We start from the raw sequence: 21,856 nt of genomic DNA, 5'->3' as shown, positions 1-21,856 counted from the left end.
AATTAAGGTGGTACCAGATAACCAACAAATACTCATTTACAACCGTAATTATCTAATCAGTAGCCGGTGTGTATTTGACTTCATTTGCCACAGCACTAATGGCCTGCTCATCATTTGACAACTCATTAATTTCAACTTTAAAGATGTTAAACGAAGAATGCACAATCATCGGTGATAGGTGATGGGTTCTGCATGACATGCATGAAGATTGCAACACTGCAAGAAAATGTACCAGACACTCCCCCCCCCCCCCCCATCACAATGCCAGGGCGTGTTTCTGTATCTTCGATTTCCAGTCAAGCTACACTTCAAATCTGTGATACACTTTCATCCTCGACGCTACTGGGAGTTTCAATATTGCAAACATCCGATAAAATATTGATCACTCCTGGTACTGTGAATTGCTTCAAGTGACGCGAACAGATGGAAAGGAAGGATGGCGACTTATGCAATACGCGGAAAACACAGGTGTGGGAAAAAGAAAGACTGAGAAGAAATATCAGGAATCTGTGAAGGGAGATAAAAAGGAACTCATTTGAAAATTTAATATTCAGGCCTTGCATTTCCAGCAAATTACACTGTCAGGGAATATCTATTGGTGGTTGGTTGTAAAATGACTGTTGAAAAATGTTGGGTGAATATCTGGGATTATATATGTGCCATAGTGTTACTGGCTGGCCCGTCCACCCCACGATCTAGGTGATAGCCTACAAGTAACGCGACAGTCTGCTGAAGTTTATTTCTTCAATTTACTGTGTTTTGATATTTAAATGCCCACAGACAGCAAATCTAAGTATGCTAGTACACCTGCTGTCTCACACAAATTGTCCAATCAAATTCCAGCTAACATCGCACACATACTTGAGTGATATTAAACCGGTACTGAGGTAGAGTACAGTCTTTATTGCTGGGATAACGCATTTATCAATGCAGAAGCATGCACTCATGTTGTGATTATTATTGCTGGGTACCAAACATGCTCAAGGTTACAACCTTTGACCCTTCAGCTCTACTGAATTCATATTTGTTTCCCAATTATATGTACCTACAAACCACACATCATTAAAAGGGCTGTAAAGTAACGGCCATTTGGGAAAGAGTTAGCTGTCAATCAACGTTACATACTGCATTTAAGGTATATATTTTGTCTTTTTAAAATATCATGTTTGTGACAGCAACGCAAATGTGAAAAATCAACTGACCTATACGGCATATGACAGTACATGCTATCATGGGATAATTATTTCACATTTGGGAGAAAACCTTTGCAAGGGCTGTGTGTACAATCAGTTTTTCAAGACCCTGTTCAACTTATCTGACACTGGTGCCATGCCTCGCCCAACGTGAGTGTAGTGTATTTCATAAGGTGTATCTTCTGTTTCAATTGGTCAAATACTGCAACATTTGGGACGCTGCTCACCCTTCTGCACCATATGGTAAAGTATTTATATATCATTTGATGAAGAAATCTGATAAAATGCTACTGTTATTTTCTGATATTGATCTTTAATAAATATTCGTGAAAGCTGTCATTTTGATGAGATGTGAATGCCTAATGAGCCAGAGCAAAGCCAGAACTTACATCATGGCCTTCATACACCTTGTGGATGCTTTGGAAATGCATCGACATGACTGGTAATGAAACTCCGTCGTCTGGACCTGTCTGACATGTGCACCTCTAACCTAGACATGGCCGTTTAATTATGCGTTGACCTTGCTTGACCCTACACCAATTACATGCACTGAATACAGGTTTCTGTTGGTGATTACATTGATGGGCAGGGCATCACACCAAGGTGTGAAGCTATCAAGTGATAAGGTCAGGCAATCAGTTGGATGGGCCCACGCTGGCAAACTGCAATACTCAACAACATTTTCGGGATGCCTCTGGGAGAGAGGATACCTCCAGAATTCAAAACGAGAGATTTGTGATCGATTGCGAATGAGATCTCCAGTTGTGACTGTCCCTCAAGATGAGAGAAATTGCAGATAAAATGTTTGAAGAATTTTGTTGGTTTAGTAGACTTCTTCAAGATATGACAAAATCAACAAACTACTGATACCATTAAAGCTCGGGCTGTATCTATTGTATTGAGTGAGAATTTTCACAAATTCATGTTCAAAATGCTCCACAAAGTTGCAGGATTTTAATTTTTTGTGATGAAAGTAGTATTTTCAATGCTGAACATACCAGTTACCCCTGAAATGCATCTATGAGTGACACAATAAACAAAACCTTGTAAAAGAAATAGATATTCTTGCTTATACATACAGTATGCTTGAGCTAAATATTTTTAAAAAGAACAATGACAATTTAGGTGTAAATTTACCACTAGAATGGCAAATTTAACGTCTTCTCTTTTTCTATAATCATTTCAATTTCATTGTCAAACATTCCATTCCATGCTTCACTGAAAGAAGAAAATCATTACATTTTGTCGTCTGCTTTGAATAGAAATGCTGCATACACACTGTAATATATTCACACAGACAATAGCACGAAATGAAAGCACAATTTCAACAAAGCCAGCTGCATTTCTAGATTCTAAAATTAGAACCGCCTGGTTAGAAAGTATTCCCTGCAAATTTTCTGCTTCAATAAACTGCCTTTACCATGCATAATAAATTTTAATCATTCCCCACTTTTATCTGCAGGATTTACGGATGGCTTCGTGTGACTCCGGAAAAAAAAAAAATTCTTCAATAAAATCTTACACGGTGGTTTAAAGTACGATGATTAGACTTAGATAAAATGACACTCTTCTAAAGTGACAATATTGTTTTCGGATACGAGAGTTCAATTTTGACCACAACGCCCACAGACAGCGAATCCATCATCACGGTTTTTCTGAGGCATCTGTGTTGAGGGTTCAAAGGTCAAACTGCACATCTTCTGGCAGAAGCAATATGTGTACCTGTCCATAATGACGAGGGGGAGGGGATTAATTTTACGTTATACAGGAGTAAAAGGTATCTTGGCAGCAAGGCTATTGAATGTTTCTGGCACTTTTGCTCTGTAGACTGTTTTCCATTTTTGACTATCCCATCCTGACATCTACAGGTCTGACCCTGAATAGATAGACAAGTCAAGAACACCTAAAACTCATACATAGACGATGGGTAACATTGTGACTTTCATAACACAGTCAGCACGTGGCTTGTTTCTGTGATACAATTTTACCTGTAAATACTGACAATCAATGTCAAAGCTATTAATTTTTTTGGAGTTACACAAATGTATAATATACAAACAGAAACCTGAGAAAGACACAAATTTTTGGAAGCAATTTGACCTCAAAACTCATTTCTTGTCTGGCGTTGGACGTTTTACTTTTTCCAATTATCTTGAGACTCCGATCTGGAGAGCTTTGAGAAAGGCAATACGCATTCAAAGTGTGTTTTCTTGTATTATACATGGCTTAATAACATGCTGAGAGATATGAACTGTTTCAATCATTTCACAGGCTGTACTTAATACACATTTAATAGGCAATAGTTTTTTGGGGGAGTCAGCTGTCATGATAAATTGCTAGCTGGATCAATTTTACTTATTACTTTTGGTTTTAGTTTTCAATGATTTCTTTCTCTGTACTTCCTGTAGTTCTTTTTAAGTGTCAGACGTGAAGTAGGTGTTTGTACGGCTATTCCAACAGTCAGAATACTCCTACATTGTACGTATTATACCCTGCATTGAAACATTGGCAGTGCTGGGATGTGTCTGAGTGTGTGTCTGTGAGTGTGTGAGAGAGAGCGAGAATGAGAGAGAGAGAGTACTTGATAAATTTGAAGGTACATCGGAGTCAACATATATACATATTATCAACAAATACTTTACTTTGGACTTGTCCAAGGACCAAATTTGGTTCATCGTTTCTAGTGTCTTGGCAAATTTAATGTCGGTGATGATCTCTGTTCCATTGGTACACGGTGGGTAGCTTGACTTGCCATTCTAATATTTCCTGTAAAGCACAGACCTGGGTGAAGTCCGTTCATGAGTATTGCCTTGCGGTGTTTTTTTTTGTCTGACGGAATATCCGTCGTCTCAAATTACCAAAGGTAGATTAAATGACGCCTGTTTACCTGTGCTGCCGCTCAGGTCGCAGGGGATTGGAAGGAAATCGATACTGCTCGGTAATTCAAGCTACAATTGGGAAATATCTAAGTACTAAATCCCCGCGATACAGGGGCCAAATACCAGATCTGAGTTCCTGTATTCAGCTACAGGGATCTCATGACACTACCGGTAATTCAATCCGCACAAACACCAATACTGCCACTAAGGAAACACATGTAAAAGAAGCTCGGTGTGTATTTCCACCGTCAAAGTGATGTTTGCACCTATAGCCTGTCTCTGGCATTTCCTTGGCTTGTGATGGGTGTGTTTTTTTTTAATAGAGACTCGATGTTCACAGGTAGCAGCCAGGTCACGTAGAAGTCACCAAGTCTGAATGCTAAAATTACAATCTTCTCTTGCATCCCAGTCAATGCCCTGTGCAGCACAGAGACGAAGTTTTAAACCTCTCCTTTTTCCAGTGACACAAACCAGCCCACATACCGTATTGTCGCTGAGATAATTGGGGTAAAATGATAAGGGTGACCGGTATTTGCCCGAGGGCAAACGTGTAAATACACCCATCTCCGTAATTCCAAAGTGATGTTGGAACATGCCAGGAGGCGCATCTAATAGTTTAGCCCTAAACCGAGTTTGCTTCAAATATTCTGAAACTAAATAACTGTGACACACATACACAAATATACGTATACATGTATTCTACTCTAAGAAAATTAGGCAAGATTTTTAATGTATCAAAAAAAGAAGCCAAAAATTCTAGTGATGGATATTTACTGCTACAGTTTTAATATCCAAACCCACTAAATATATTGGTCAACTATTTCTTTGATGAGGCAAAAATATACTTTGACTGATTTAATCAAATTTTGAGCCTGAATGACTGCAGTGCTGAGTCATTCACAATAGCAAACAATAAAAGGAACAATTAAAGGTATGGTTCATTAAAGTCCTCTACTCGGATTTTGAACTTGAAGCTGTTTGAAATTTGGATGGCATTCATGCACCTAATATTATCTAGAAATGGAAAGTCATGAGGTCGCATCTACACAGCTGCAATAAAAGAGGGGACCTACGTTTAGATTTCAACAGAAAAACAAAATTACCTGTAGAAGAACTAATTTGTGTGCAATTTAAAAGACGAGGGCATGATACATCATGATTACCTATTTGCAATACAAGATTGGTGCGTGATAGTTGGAGGTTCCGACACAACACAAAACTGCTACACTGCTGACAGACACACGTGGTACACATGATTGCTTTTCTGCTAAAGGGTTTATGGCAAGTCAATTATCTATGGTGAATCCACCTGTAAGTGCATTGTACGTATGTCTATATCTGTATTTGTGTGTGTCTCTATTATGTAGTGTGTATCAGGCCAAGAAAAATAAAAAAAACTTTGTTTCTCATCCTAGACATATTGCAAAAATGATGCCCTGACGCAGGTTTTTTCCTCAATTTTTTTAATTCTTCAACCAACAAGAACGCACAAAATAACATGAAAACAACATAGGAATGCACGCAGACTTAATGCACAGCAGTGTTGCTTCAGTATTTTTGTACAGCCAACAGTTCTGTGTTTTGACTTTTAGAGTAGCAATGCACAGTTTTGACAGCTTAATATAACAGTGACATATGTGTGTACAGTTCTGAATGGAATGTTAGTGTCGGTTATTTTGTTTACAGTCCCTTTTATACGGCATTGTGTTATGCACTATTGTCGCATATTTTTGCGGTTTTTTATTCATTTTATTTCCTCATGAGCAGAAAAAAGGTTGACGCGGCAGGTCTGAATTGATGCACGCGAGGATGAGAAACAAACTTTTTATTTTTCTTGGCCTTATATGAAAGAATCTGTGCATGTATCTGTAACTTCTGATGATTTTTTTCACGATTTTTTTTTGTTTTGTATGTCAACTTCAAGTTCTTGTTCTACTCCCTAAGGCACCTTGAGAGACCACCTATTCAGCTAGTCAACACAGCCTCTATAAATTATCAATACATTGTTATTGTTTACATTATAATTCTAGTCTGGATCAGAACTCACTTGTCAACAATAACAATGCAGTCTACACATGTACAGGCTGAGTTGGCAATCTGAATACTGGGTATCTCAGTATTCACTTGTCAACAATAACAATGCAGTCTACACATGTACAGGCTGAGTTGGCAATCTTAATACTGCGTATCTAGACATGCTTTGGAGAGTAGAACAAGAAACTGTAATTGGCATTACAAACAAAAATAGTGATAAAATCCTAAAAGTGACAGCTACAGCTGCCCTGTAACCACAGGGGCTCACAAATGGCTATATAAGTCAATATTACAGCGTTTTTCTTTCTTTTTCAATGTTACAAATAAACTAGCTGAGCCTGAAGAGCACAACACTTGCGTAGCTGTCTTTTGTGTAGCTTGTATTGGCATGTATAGTGCGCCCTCAATAGGGAGTGTGATCATATGTAAATGCGACCTTTGGTTCCGTGACCTCTAGCCTACTTCCCTCTCCATATGGCTGGCCATGCGTACAGACGTCGCTGTGTTTACTGACGTCGCTGTGTTTACTGCAAGGGAGGCAGATCCGGCCATATCCGCAGTATGATTGTTATGGTGAATCTCCGAAAACATGAAATCTTGGTAATTTTTTTTGACAGACACGGCCATTGTTTTGGCACAAGGATCTGACAATGTCATTAAAGTCTAAAAATGAACCTTCGTGAATGTAGAATGTGAAGAAAATTGGACGCTGTCAGCACCATGTCCGAAGCGACGCATGTGCGCCATGAAGTACATGATTATACTTTATATAAGGACGTAATCTGGTGAGTGACGGCTCGTTCAAGAGTGGTGGGGCGTGCCTTATGCAAGAAATAAACAGGAAATTAACATATTTACAAACACGATGTATTGCACATGGCCCGTACGCGACACAGCCGGCAGATCACCTCAGTGGTACAGCAACAGGTATTAAAGTTTGTATGCCTATTTTGTTCCCATTTTATTGCTGGGAGGTTAAAAAGCCAGTCGAGATTGCGTTATCACCTAACACCATACCGATTGGGGACAGAGCAGAGTAGATCGAAACGCAAACGGGGTGTTATTATAGGAAAGGCGGTGACTTATTTTAAAGCTGAATAAAATGCTGTCTCTGGTTGTGTAAGTCTGTCGATCGAAATATATATTTTGTTTCACAGTTGATTAATCATGGGGGATGGCAGTCTCGATCTCCCCTTTATGGATTGATATTTACTGACTCGTTCCTTCTCATTTTTGTCAATCGATGAAAGCATTTTCGTCTTCCTTATTCAATCTTACTTTGACCGATGTTATATTCTGACCTACAGTGTCATTAGTTTTGACTAACGTGCGAAGACGTTGCCCATGCGCCCGGTTGACGAGATATTTTGCAAAACGGTGAAGAAATATTATTTATTTATTAGCCGTGTTCACAATAATGACACTGGCTCAAAAAGAAAGAGAAGGACAAGAAAATGTATAACACTGAAATATTTGAACTCGTACGGCCATACTGTATGCATGGGGGCCCGGGAGACATCGATGTCAGTCTTTCCGGACTGTTTACATGTAACTTAGGGGATATTAAAGGAGATGAATCAGTTGGTTGAATAAAACAAAAGTTTTCGGACATATTTTATGTCAATGTTGTCAATGTCGGACTTTTGATTCATTTCGATTGAGAAACCAGAATCACCTACAGAGATGTCTGTATTAAACACGGACGCATAATTGGGAATAGTTTGTTGTGCCGCTACTGTCGGTCTCAGTCGTGGTGTCTCTCCCATAAAATTTCGAAGCTATACGCCTACACTTGTGATAGGTAATACAATATCGGTTCGATGTGCGAAGATATACAGATTACAAGTTATTTTAGAAGTTCTCAAAACCAGTAAAAATAACGTAGACGTACATCACATGCTTTCTTACACCGAACGAGCCGTCGGTTTCCATAGCTATTACGTGAAATCCGGCCTCACCGATGTCCCTGTCCCGATTCGGAGAACAACTTTCAAGCTGCGAGTTGAGGTTCAGATGTCTGATTTTTTCATATTCAAAAGACTTATTGATTCACAGAGAACGCCCGTCTTGTTTTTAGCACATGAGGGCAATTGAAAATTCAAGCCGAATAGCCAGTAGTGGGAAAAAATTCGACCGGACGACTCGCTCTCACACCAGCGATCGCAATGAAAATAAAATCGAAGTCTCTGAAGTCGGTATCATTGCTCCGCCATGTTTACTGTTGGTTGTACGGCCAGTTTAAATTCACATATTTTCTTCACGGTAAAATTCATATAATTGCCATATCGCGAAGTTCCCTGTGCAATATGTCTTATGTCAATATGTCTATTTGGCAGAAAAAGCGTCACGGACATTCGATCGATGGTGATGAACTTTCTCCAGGCCGCGACATGTCACCAGTTACGAACTTTACCGGTTTTCGATACGAAATATGCAATATATTATCAGCATTGTTCACGTTTTGTTTTGAGTCTGATATCGAATATAACATCAACGCCATTAGACTATCTCATCTGCCTGTCAGGGAGTTACAATATATTTCCAAGGGCTGGCACACGATGTCAACTTACGCGTCGTCCGTCGAGCGGCCGGTGGCAGTGTCACAGATCGCTCCGTGTGTAATCGCGGCCACTTTGATTTTGATGTGACACCCAGGTGCGTTTGAGGTTTTTTGTTATCTAATTTGTCGACCTCACAAAATTTCACAGTCCATGCTTTGAAGCAGTCTCAACATGGCAAACATTTCTCGCGTAAATTTCATCCTTGTCGTTCCAAATAATTGACCACTAAATTATTTCGGCAGTTTTAATTTCCTAATAAATCGACGATTTTGAAATCGTAATTATTTTTTTCTGGTCGAATTGATCGGGTTTTTACGGTACTTCTCAAACTCTGCTTAAAACAGCAGCAACAGTCAAACACTAGGAAAAGTGCACGGGATTTGATTGAGTCGTGTTGCCCGTTGTGTATGCATAGTATATGCATGGAGGTAGTCCGCTACTACCTCCATGGTACATTATTAACTGAACGGTTTACCCAGTTACAGTCCTTCCACATACAGTGACCCATTAAACCTCTTATCCAATAATGCATATATATGCAGGGCTCAAAGTTAATATTTTCAGCTAGGAGCATTTGCTCCCAAGTCCAAAATTTTAGGAGCAAACCCAAAAAAACTAGGAGCATTTTTGAAACCGTTCAAACAATGTGGTACTTATCAAATAAAGGTGAACAGTTGCCATTCATTATTCATCTCGTAGTACTTTTTTCTAAATCTGCGTTTATACATACAATTTGGTAACAGTAACAGTATTTCAAGTCCGTTTTTTTGTCGTGCCGAACCAATCTCAAAATTCTCGACTTGTCACGTATTTTGCAAGGGATTTTTTAACTTTTTCATCCCATACTTTTGTTTGGCATGTTTTTCCTGTATTTTGTGGCTGCTATCGACTTTCCGACTCGGTTTCTTGCTGTGCTGCGGATCCATTTGTCATGTGTACACGTCACAGACGGAACATCATCGTCATCGAATGATTGACCTGGTACACTGTCCGTGAACAGTATGATCGCTAGTGCTATCAATATCCCTACTGTTCTGCTGGGGATTTCGTTTTGTTGTTGTTGCGTCTCCTTTACTGGCAGACCCAGTTTCAACATGATCGACCTTGAGTTTCCCTAACTTTCTTGAAGATAAGAAGAAACACGTATTTTCGACCATTTTCCCGTGAGCCGTCGACGGCTTCTACGATGTTTGCTCGATCGCGCGTACAACGCACTGAATACTTTACCGGACTTTCTTTGCTCTGCGTTTTTGCCAAGAACAACAGTCGCCAGAGCCGTAACAAACATGTTGCTCCACGCTTGAGGTCGCCGGTAGCCCTGGTGCTTTTTGACGCTCATTAATGAAGACTCGCCCACATAAATATATGAATATTTATGATGCATTTTAAGTAACCAGGTACTTAGCGGCGCTGATGGTCTTGGCTTGGCGAAGAGCTGCTCCCCTTGGGAAATTAGTACAGTAAACATAGCGAGGACAGGAAGTAGGAATGGCTAGAGGTCACGGAACTAAAGGTCGCATTTACATATGATCACACTCCCTATTGAGGGCGCACTATACATGCCAATACAACTTACAAGCTACACAAAAGACAGCTACGCAAGTGTTGTGCTCTTCAGGCTCAGCTAGTTTATTTGTAACATTGAAAAAGAAAGAAAAACGCTGTAATATTGACTTATATAGCCATTTGTGAGCCCCTGTGCTGTAACTACAAAGTCCCTACACGTGTGAGTAATCATCAAATCTTTGAGGGAAACTGATAGAAAACACCTGCAAGTTAGTACAAACAATGCATTGGTTGGATTCTACAAGAAATCACCAACACTTCTGACGTCGGAAAACATCTAAGCCTTAAATGTGATTGCACAGGGCAGCATTTCAAGTCCCCGCACAGCAGTGGGTGAAATAAACTGACCTTGTGGCTAGTAATGGATGGCTTTGGTATGGAGCGGCCCATTCCTCTCTCGTCCAGGGTACACTATCGTACATCAGTATGTCTTTGTCGGTTAAAGCTACAAAAACTGGTTTCCAGGCCGGTGAACCGCCTTCGTTATGGCTCTGAAATTGAAGCAGATTGCAGTCTTATAGTAATGTCTTCACCCTGACAAAATATCATTTCTCTAAAATACATATACTAAAGATGAGTATACAAAATATCTGACCTCTACTTCTCATTTGGAATTGGAAAATACTATTCATGCGAGATTCAAATGGGATATTCGATCCGGCATTTTCAATATCCATACTGATAGAAATTTTCACTGGGAGTATTTTTCGTCCGATAACAGATTGTCTGCTTGTTCTGCTATGAATGTTGAAACCAAGTGCATCATCTGTGTAGCAGAATGTTATATCACAACTTTCAAATGTTACAGGGAACTTCGATGTCAGCCGTAATCTTCAGAGAAGGATGTGCACAACTGTATGTTTGATATCAACTGCAACTTTTGCCCTACATGTACATGTAACTTTGCTCTTTTAGCCACTGTCGTCCTTCCTACATCATCTGTATCGTGTCTGCTGTGCCATACCGGTAGATCAAAAGAACTGAACAGTATTCGACAAGACTCACAAATAATGTGATCAACAGACTCTCCAAAAATAAAAGGATCTGAGTTTTTCCCATTTGTAAATACTTTATACACACACCACTGTCTGTGAAGGAGTATTTCATAGTCAGAAAATATACGTAAACGGATGGCTGAGGCTGATTGGATTAGCAAAACGCTACAATGTATGCAGCATGCGATGTGCGTATGTGTGTGGGAGTTGTGTGAACAGTTTCCAAAGAATTGAATTTACAAGACTACATGCGCTACTGCACAAATTTTATTATTCCTTCGAAGTACAAAATGACATCATCACTCCCATGCTGTTTCTGAAACCAAAGCTCCACAGACAGAGAGACCTGAGACCCTTGACTGAACAACACCATCAACTACGAAAACGAACCCACACTCTTATCGATTTTCGAGCACTGCTACAGTTTATGCAGACAGGAGATCATTACTGCGGGGAGCAGGAAACTTGAGGGCTGCCGAAGGGATATCAAACAAACGATCAATATGGCAGAGATTGAAGATTACGGCTGACATAAATCAATGTTAGCATCCAAGACTTAATGAAGAGCTTGGCATTTGCCGAGAGAAAAATCGGATTGTGAAGAGATTGCCGCCCCAAGACACAACAGTCTTGCTTTGATTAATAACACCATTGGGAATAAATTGTACCCCTACAACAATTTATGTTTAAGTTTTTTTTTGAGGTTGACTTGGGGTATGTTCTTTCATTTACCAAAGTTCAATAAATAAGAAAATATGTATCGTAACGGTATATGAACAATGAAGACTAAAATCGTAAAAAAATAAAAGTAAAACACTTTATATAATATTGTGCTTTTGCATTTCAAAAATGGATAGCCTGACACCAAGCTTATTATGCTAACATTTTTTTCTCCTTTGTAACAGCAAAAAAGCACATTCTGTTATTTTTTGATTAATTTTCAGACAAATTCTTTGAGAATATCATTTTGCATACTGTACGTCATGTTTGTCAAGTTAGAGAGCCTGTGAATGTCATGGTTTTATGTGTAACTGTTGACTGTGGTTGTAGCAACGAATCTGCTGATCTATGCAAAATGACACTTTGATGTGTCATATGACCTTGGCTCACTGGATGACATTTGCTGACTTAGCAATTTGCAATTATTAGCATCCATGTGTTTACAGTAAACCTCTACACCTCAAAATTTTGGAACATACGGTAGTCTTTCAACATTATGCAGTTTGGACAGGTGGGGCTTTTTAACCATTTGCTATTTATGGGTAGTATTCGCCTCGAAAGTGAAAGACTTCAACTTTTACTAAACTTTCCTTAAGAAATCTGTCAACCATTCTCTTTCAAAATCAAGAATAAAATCAGGGGGGGTCACCATGCAAATTTTGGTTTTAGAGAAACAAAATTATCCAAAATTTACTGATATTTGAAATTCAAAATGGCTGCTATGCCTGTGTGAACTCTATGGAGAATAAGAACATTTTTGCGATATTCGAAAAACTAAGATGGTGAAAGGTTTCCTCACTACAAGAGGTTTTAAATGAGCCTCCACAAGTGGTAGATTAGACAAGAATTGTAAAAGTTTGGGCTTCCCAATATCTTTCCCCAAGGCGCATTCTATAAGTCATCTATCACCAGCCAGAACATTACATTATCCAGACAAGCAATGTGGCACACTCCACTATAAGGTCATGTCAAAAATTAAAAAGTTTATGCATATTTAAGTAGCTAGTCAGTTCAAAAAAAATCACCCTACCGGTATGTATGCTTTAAACATCTCATTTTTAATTTCTTCAGAAAATTCATGCAAGGTAAGGTGTATTAATTAGCATTTCTTGAGTATGCCATTAAACTTCACAACAAGTCACTGTTCATGAAGAACACTCACTGGTCTAAAAGCTTGCACTTTCTAGTTTAAGAGTTTCCAAATGGTCAAGTCTGTTGAAGGGCCACTAGCTGTAACTTTTGACAATTTTCTTCTCAATATTTTTTGTTTCTTGCTACTTAACCCTTTCACCCCCAGTTCCTTGTATACAGGTCCAACTTTACCATAGAAAACAATGGATTTGGGACAAACCATGGTGGTGTAAGGGTTAAACCTAAACTGCAGTTTCTTGTTCTACTCCCTAAAGCATGTTGACACATCTACCATTTACATTGTTGACACAGTGTTTATACATGTAGAGTGTTTTTTTAATTCACATTTGAATTCTAGCCCCGACCAGATTTCACTTGTCAACAGTAACACTGCTGTCTTCAAATGAACAGGCTGAGCTGACAAAATACTGTGTATCTCAACATGCTCTGGGAAGAACATGTAGGATGAGAAAATAGTTGACATTTAACACAAAAATAGTAAAAATATCATCAAAAGTTACAACTACTGGCCCTTTAAAAAGTTTAAAATATGTTAATATAGGACATGTTTTGACCCAGCTTACACAAACTTGATCTAATAGAGAAAGAGAAAGAAGAAAGTCATTCACTAGAAATGAGCTGTTGCAGTAGCAGGGGAAGCAGGAGTGGAATGAAGGTGTTCACCTTGACATCGAACTTGAATGACTCACCTGCTCGCTTATCCATCCCATGTGTTTGATTTCCCGGTTGCCCGGCGTCGAGCGCAGGATTTCGTTGGCTTCGTGCATAGCGTTGGCAGTGAGAATACTGACGTTGGCTTGTATTGCAGAAAACCACTGGCTGGCACTGTTGGCATCTTTACATCGCAATATACACGAACTCCGCGCATCCGGCGAATGCAACTCAACGATTCTCTGTTCGGGATTGGGCATTGTCAAGTTCTGCACCACAAAACAAAGTTTCAAAGGTATCGTTTTCATTTCAGTCCAGTTACTGCGAGTTGCACTAGGGTTGGCACCGGGCTCTTTGATGACGTACGGGGACGTGTTCTCCCATCCAACCTCGCCAATTATTGTACTTCTTCTGAAATATGGCGTGACTTCTCTGAGATACTTCACTGTCAAAAAAAGACAAAATACACACAATGAATCATACCTGTTAGCATCACAGAATTTCAGTCTTTGAGGCTGGGTAGAGGTCATGCTTTCTTTGCAAAGAATAAAGAACTAAAAATACTGATAAAAATACTGAAGCTTGCTCATATTTCAATCTCAGGAGATTGATAAGTGTGACTGTAACTATACAAAGAGCATTGTCACCCTTACACCCCCATTTACCAGTATGTCGGTCCACTCACTCTCATGAAAACGATGGGGATGTATAAAAAGAATGGTTGTGAAAGGTGTAAAGCTGAAGGAACTGCTCAAGTTCACACTTGTACGATCTATAAAATTCAAGTGACTGATGGAATTCTGCTAGTTTCTAACATTTTTTGCCTGCTTGGATTTCACCGCTTTCCATAATTGCTAAATAATTGCAGCGACATTGCCATGATCTTGCCTTCATCAGCATGCAGGTGTAATTGCCCATCCTTGAAAATACACTGTACATCATGTATACTTTCTGTTCATTGTCAAGTGGGGGAAACAATGGTATGGTAACAGTTCTGGGTCATCCAAGCTTTTTCCCAATAGTCTAAATCACTGTCCCCGGAAGCAGTCCGAGATCATTCCCGCATCAAGGGAATACAGTATGGATCCGAGCTATCTTTGGAGTGCATTTCCTCTGAGATGAAGCAACGCACACAGTTTACCACGACAACAGCTAGAAGCAGTGTATGTTTATGGTTATGATTGGTCAATGGAAACCCTGCCATGCTTTTAAGAGGCAGACAGTTTCTGATTGTTGAATTTCCTGTACTTCTATTATGAGATGGCTGCTTGAAATTACAAGAAGAATGGCCGGAGGATATTGACAGAACTAAATTTCATTATTCTAACCAGGAAACAAATTCCTTATTCCAATCTTGCTTCAATTAAGCAAGACATGCTGTTTCTCAAATTCTTTTGCACCAAGGTTTCTTAATCTTGGCACTTACAATTGAAAGTGAATGAAAAATGGTAAAACATAGTTAGCTGAGCATGTTGTGCCCCACCTGCTTGGCAATCTCACAGGAAGAAAAGTGCACGTATCAGCTGAGCCTCTTGGGAAATCACATTTCACAAAACAGGAACAGATGCAATATGTGAGGTACATGCATGTACATGCATCTTCTGATATGCACATCTGACATTGAAAGACACATTTCAAGTGTGTTGACTGGAATGTCTTATCAGTGTCTCAACGATTCCTGCTCCGTAAAACGCTGAAAACTATTGAACTTGCAAATGCAAGCTAAGAGGAAAAGATTGTCTTCACTGCAACAGTATCGTCTTTGCAGGACTTTACCAGTCGAAGTGCCTGATGTCAAATGCAATGTATTGCCAGACCTTGCAAATTCAAATGTTTGAACAAAGATCATCTCTGACAAGACAGCTGCTGATGCCAGTATACTAAAACCCACACAAATAGCAGCGGTCACTATGGGTGCCGGCTAATCTGCACATTGCCAGCATTAGCAAGGAGGGATGCCTGCATCGGGGGTAAACATTGTTTGCAAATTTCATTGAAAATATTTCATGCTGTTTAAATATCAAGGTGCACATACTACTGTGATTTTGCTAGAACTTGGGAATACAGAGAAATAGTTAGACAGCCCATGTAATTTTGCTGCTGTTCTGTTGTACATGTAGGATAGTTTTTCTACGCTTGAGGAACCCTAGCACATACTTGGAAACTCTGGTTAGAGTTACTGCGCTGGCTTACAGTAACATCTTTTGCCATCAAATAAAGTCAAATCATGGAGATGGTACATGGAAGACAATACTCTACATAGCAAAACATCTCATTGAAAAAATTTGCTTGTTTACAGGTTTCATATAATGGGTGCTTGCAATCAAGATCTGGTGCATCTGTGTTTGGGTAACAGTAGTGTGGTAAGCCAAAAGATAGTGCCAACACCTTTCCTGATAATTTTACCAGGAGCTTAATACTTTTGGTACACTGAAGGAATCTCTATTGACACAGCAGCACAAATGTTGTCCAACGCTATCAACATTTGTACACAAGCCACTACAAAGCAGCTCCTTGCTTGGCCTACATGTACCCACAATTCCTCCTTGTACCGGTAGGTGTAGGGACTGTGGCCTACCCTAGAGATTTACGCACAGGAGCTAGCTTAGCTATTTGAGTAGGATGACTCTACATGTACGATGATCACTGATACAGTACCGTAGATGTATTCACTAGAGCTTGTACATTGTAAGTTACAATATAAATATATTGTCGGCCACATACATGTAGCTCTTACATTGTGAAATATTTGCCTCCCTGACTCCGCAACATCCGGCAGAAATCACTCCTTGGGGAGAGATGCAAATCCAGGGAGAAGAAACAGATTGACGTTTCTCTACATATTAACCACTTGTTCCATCCCTGGAGGGAATGTTTCATGATACCGATACGGCTGAATGCAAAAATTCATAAATATTTCCACCTGTGGATCCCGCCAGGGATACAGATATTGGTGATAAAGCTCTGTAATGTGAGTGAATTAAGGGAAAACAGCTACAAAGGCATATCGGAATGTGTATCAGACAGCGTGAAGCCCGTAAATCTTTAGGAACAGAAAGTGAATGATAAATGGCATGAATTATCAAAAGCGCATTTCGTAAAATTGACAGCAGATTCTCTCTATAATTTTTCTCACGGTCAAAATATTCACCTTCTTACAATAAAATGAGAAAGAACTTCTGGTAATGGTCAACACGTTGGCCAGGAAAAATTCCAGCCTCAACATCTCACCCCTGACAAATTTGGGGAACCTGTCCATTTCACGACATGTAAATATTGTTTTCATCTCACACTTGTTTATTTCTACCTTTCTAACAATCCCCTTTTATTATTACTGAGTCTTTTCTATGTATAAAGTTCATACCTTATCATGGCAAACAGTTCAGTACAGAAGGAAAAAAAAAATATTGGGCCTGATAGATGAAGGACAACAAACCTACATCACCCTGTACATAGGTCAGTCACAGTCCTGAAAACAATAGGATTAGATCGGCTACATGACAGGTGTACAGGCATTACACTGTTTTACATACATGTAACTTATTCATTGGGAGGGAGGCCATACAAATATTATCACAACAAAATCAGTCAGTCCAGGAACACAACAATCCCAAGATATTTATTGGCCGATCTCTTTGTACTGGTTATTAAAAACCACCGTCCCTCCACACACTAAACATCTATTGTTAGTTTTGGGTTTTTTGCAGAGAGTGTACCAAACTGGTACAGACCACACAAACTGGTTTGTTTTACATGTACAGTACATGTATGTAGTGTGTTGTATGATTGGTGTCGGATGTACAATCTGTCTCTTCCGCTGTAGAGCTTCCTTGGGTGGTTGAGCAACACACTTTGAACAAAATTTTAGAAAGATTACAGAAAAGTCGAAGGTTACATAACTTGTGGCTGTGGTTCAAGTCCATGGCAAACATGATTGCTGGACTCTGTCAACTCAAAACACAGTTAACATTCAAACAGACATACCAGATAATTGTAGTAACTGTTTCCCACTAATTAAATGGTTGTTTTCTCTATAAAGGGTAAAAGTACTCTGTGGTTTAAATATTGTTGGGCAGGCAGGTACATTGTAGTTTTAGGTGGTTGGGTATTTTTTCATGATAAGTCAAATTGCTTCACTGAAAACATGAAAAATAACAACACCAACAATGACAACAATTATTATTATCATTGTTGTTGTTATTATAAAGTTTTAGATTGCTTTGAGGGTTATTGATTATTCTGTCATCTTTATCCTGCTATAAGCATCTCAATTATTAGTTAATTCATCACCTCACCTCAGGTCAAGTTTGTTAAAATTGAGGAACAACAAACCTCATTTGTCGCATTTTAACAAAAACTTCATTGTTTGAAGGCCCCAGAAAACAGAGATATTGTGAACACAATTTTTGATAACTTAACCTATTGCCACATACTCTCTGCGCAGTAAGTAAAAGTATGTGCAGAGGTTTTGGTTCAATACTGCTGTTTATAGACTTTGCAAATGGGAAGTGATAGGTCTGGCAGGATATGGGTAGCACAGAAGGTCAAAAAGTATCAACTATTTCACCACAATTTTCTTTAAAACCTATGTTGCCTTGGAAATCATCAGGCTTGTACCAGCATTTGATGGTGAAACAGTTGATGAAAGTTTACATCTACCCAATGTCATCGACCATCTGACATTTTCCACGATATTCAGCAATACATGTCTACGTTCCAAATTGGCCGATACTGTAATGTGATTTTGTAGCTGCAAGCCTAACCGGGAATTGGCCTGACTAACTCGGTTAAGTATATACTGCCTCAAGTCTAATAAGAAAGCCGCTTTTAATGGCCAGGGAAACGTCACCAGTATATTGCTGTTCTGAGCCATGAAGCCCTAACGTTGCAGGGAATTTCATCCATCTGACGTACCGCGCTTTTAATAGCTGCATATGTACAGGTTGCTGTCCCTCAAAGTTCAAGTGAGGCTTTGAAATTGATGTGTAGCGAAAAAACCAACATCAGTTAAAGTACTCTTTAAGGTAATTCTAGCTATCCCCTCTCGGCTGCCAGTATGTCACTGCTGTCTAAATCTAGCTTGCTATCTACTCAAGGCTGTTCATATGACTTAGCAAACTATCTACTCAAGGCTGATCGTGTATGACTTCACCGCTCAACAGCAGACCGATGTTTATGCTTCCAAGTGGAATGTCTACATGAAGGGTATTAGTTTCCATAAACAAGATTTTGGAAACATCTCCAGTATTTGGAAATGTTTATTTTATTGTTGCCGATGAAACATTTTGTTTTTACAAAATTGGACCTGGTTGTTGCTATAACGTTTCAAATTCAAAGATGGATGTTAGTCACCATAGCAACAGTGCATACCAATAATTTTACTTGACCTGTGAATAAACATGCCTGTAATCTTACCTTCACTATTTTCAACCATGAAATTCAGAATCAAAAACTCAAGTTACACCGAAGAAGTCTCGACTTTCAAACCTTGCATACAGAAGATATATGGTTTTATTTACCTGCATCTGCCAAGGATTGACTTCGGGATCACAGATGTAGATAATTTTATCCTTCATATAAAGTTCACCGGGTTCTCTGCCCCTTAGAGTAAGGTGCGAGGTCAACTAGTATTAACCCTTTTGGCACCAAAGTCAATTTTTGTCGCCTTTATACATTATAGCCCAGTCAATATTTTTCAGATTTTTGTCAAAACTTTGATAAAAACTGTAGTCAATGCAATGTGATGTCCTTACATGTAGGTCTAAAATCATCATAAAAAAGTACAAAAAAATTCATAAAAATTGGTAAAATGTTGCACTAAAATTTTGGTGGGAAAAATACAGCACTCAAAAGGTTAATTTATGTAAATTACATTAATGAACATTGTTTTGGTATCAATATTTTATGGTAATTTCTTTATCAATGTCGTATGTTCATGTACCTCACATCTTCATGCATTGAAATTATTCTCTACAAGGGTATTTGGAGTGATAGGTCACTCCCGTTTTTTGAGCAATTTATTCACGTAGTATGTTCATATTTACACAAAAGAATACATTTTCACAACTTAAGACTATGCAAATTACGCATAGTTATGTAAATTGACCTTCCCTCTCTTTTGCCAAGCTGTGGGGAACACTGGTTCAAAAATCTCAGGTGTCAATAAAACTGAGAAAGACTATATTTTTCGATGGTTTGGTTCCAAAATCAAGAGGACCAAGGTACATAGTACTGGCAGTGGCCTATTTCTTTGTACACTGTTGTGTGAAAATTTCCACAATGCCCACATGATACTACATTTTAATCCATCACCTTTTGAGATGGAGCCATTGTGCTGATTGAAATAGCAGAATTTTATCATTGCAGGGAGAGATTTTCTATATCTGGCAATTTTTTTAACATAAAATTGCATTGTATGGAGCTATGAATTTCCTCAGAAGACATACAATTATAGTTTCAATTTTACGCATATCGATATATGTTGAAAGTTTGTTATTGGCTGCAAAATTATCAGTGAATTCTGTAATGTCCAATGACAGAGTTTTCCTTCATTCCCCTTCTGAGTTTGAGTACAGGTTGTTTGATCATGCTGAGTGAAACTGAGTCACCATACTGAAAACAATGTTCCTGTAGACTGAAACCTTACATATACAATGCATGCATTTTCTGGGTTTCTTTTTTAATAGTCATGCGATTAATTTTGACTTGGCCGCCGCTGGATAGAATCACTAGAAATTTCTATCAACGTGATACTGTTACCATCTTGGCATCAGCATTATAATAATTGCAATGGAAAGAGTAAGTTGTCGCTGCTTTCAGAGTGCTGGAAATTCAAACTACAAAATGCAGTTTCATCTCCTGGTCTTGGTAGCTCTGGTGTCACTTGCACAGCATGAAAGCAGAAACACAATATTGAAAACATACACTAAATCCTCTTCAAATTGAATTTCTCTCATTGAGGGATAGTGATCATTAGATTTTGTGGCAGCGACTGAGAAATGAAACTAAACCATTGCTTTCTACAGCTTGGAAAAACAGGGGCTGCCAATTTACATAACAATGCACAATTTACATATTCTTTTGTTGTGAAAATGTAATTCTTTTGTATGGTTATTAACATATGAATAGATTGCTTGGAAAAAACAAAAAGGATGGTCATCCTTTTCAAATCCCTTGTGGAGAACCCTGTAAACAATCATTGGTATCATCTTCTGGATCAGTGATATTCTTCAGTTGTACTGTTCGGTTATTAAGAACAAGCTGACTCTGAGATTGTGAAAGCTCCTCTTCCCAAACGTATCCAAGAAAATATGGACAATTCATAATGTAAAACAGCTAATGCAAAGATTGTTATTAAGTTAAGGTCAGGCATGTAACTGAAAAGAATTTCCAATCTGATTGGGTTGTGATCTGAAACTACAAGAATGTCCTGTTGCCAAGCGGCGAACAGCGTCCATCAAAACACTGATGAAATCTGTACAGTGTTTCAATTTGAGACCCTTTGACCTTTCTGAATGAGCAAGTGGATGGCATTTGGCTGGCATGTGTTTTAAATTCTCGGCGACAGCTCTCTTGTGCTTTTGCTCTGGCTTTGCTAAACCTGAGTTAGTCCTCTGTTAATTAGGTCTTCAATGAGTTCAATGCTTTTTCATTTTACTACCGATACGGCATGCTACATGGTGCCACTGAGAGCTCGTGTGCTACTGCAATTTTTATCGATTTTTCTGTCATTCATATTCTTGACCACACATGAAGCCTGCACAGTTTTCTCCAGAGGAACATAAAGCAAAAATCTGTGATTGTTAATACTTATGAACAATATATTATATGACGTGTGTATATACTGCAAGTGTACTGTTTATACTGAACTTTCTACACTGGACTATAAATTCTGCTTGGATGGGGGATGGGGAATTTGTGCATGAAATTGAAAAACACTTCACAATTGCTCATAATATTTCCTCCAAATTATTTAGCAATTACATCAAAGCCGGAAAACGAAGAAGTATTACGGTGTAATCACCACACTTGATTACACAGCTATGTATCTGAAGCTAACATACAGGTACCAGTGGTTGTACAATAAATGACAAACTGTACAGTTT

The 21,856-nt window shown here is 38.8% G+C and overlaps 1 protein-coding gene across 1 annotated transcript in view; it reads right to left on the bottom strand.

Annotated features, from left to right (window-relative positions):
* LOC139147567 (beta-1-syntrophin-like) overlaps positions 1–21,856 on the bottom strand; it is a 65,420-nt gene that overhangs the window by 16,286 nt on the left and 27,278 nt on the right. The window contains exons 2-3 of the mRNA XM_070718692.1: positions 13,790–14,196; positions 10,582–10,724 (exon numbers count right to left, since the gene is read on the bottom strand). Coding sequence (XP_070574793.1) covers positions 10,582–10,724; positions 13,790–14,196 — 550 coding nt within the window. The remainder of the gene's footprint in view (positions 1–10,581; positions 10,725–13,789; positions 14,197–21,856) is intronic.

The sequence above is a fragment of the Ptychodera flava genome, chromosome 13, assembly GCF_041260155.1.
Source record: "Ptychodera flava strain L36383 chromosome 13, AS_Pfla_20210202, whole genome shotgun sequence".
NCBI lineage: Eukaryota > Metazoa > Hemichordata > Enteropneusta > Ptychoderidae > Ptychodera > Ptychodera flava.
This window is presented reverse-complemented; position numbering and strand designations above follow the sequence as displayed.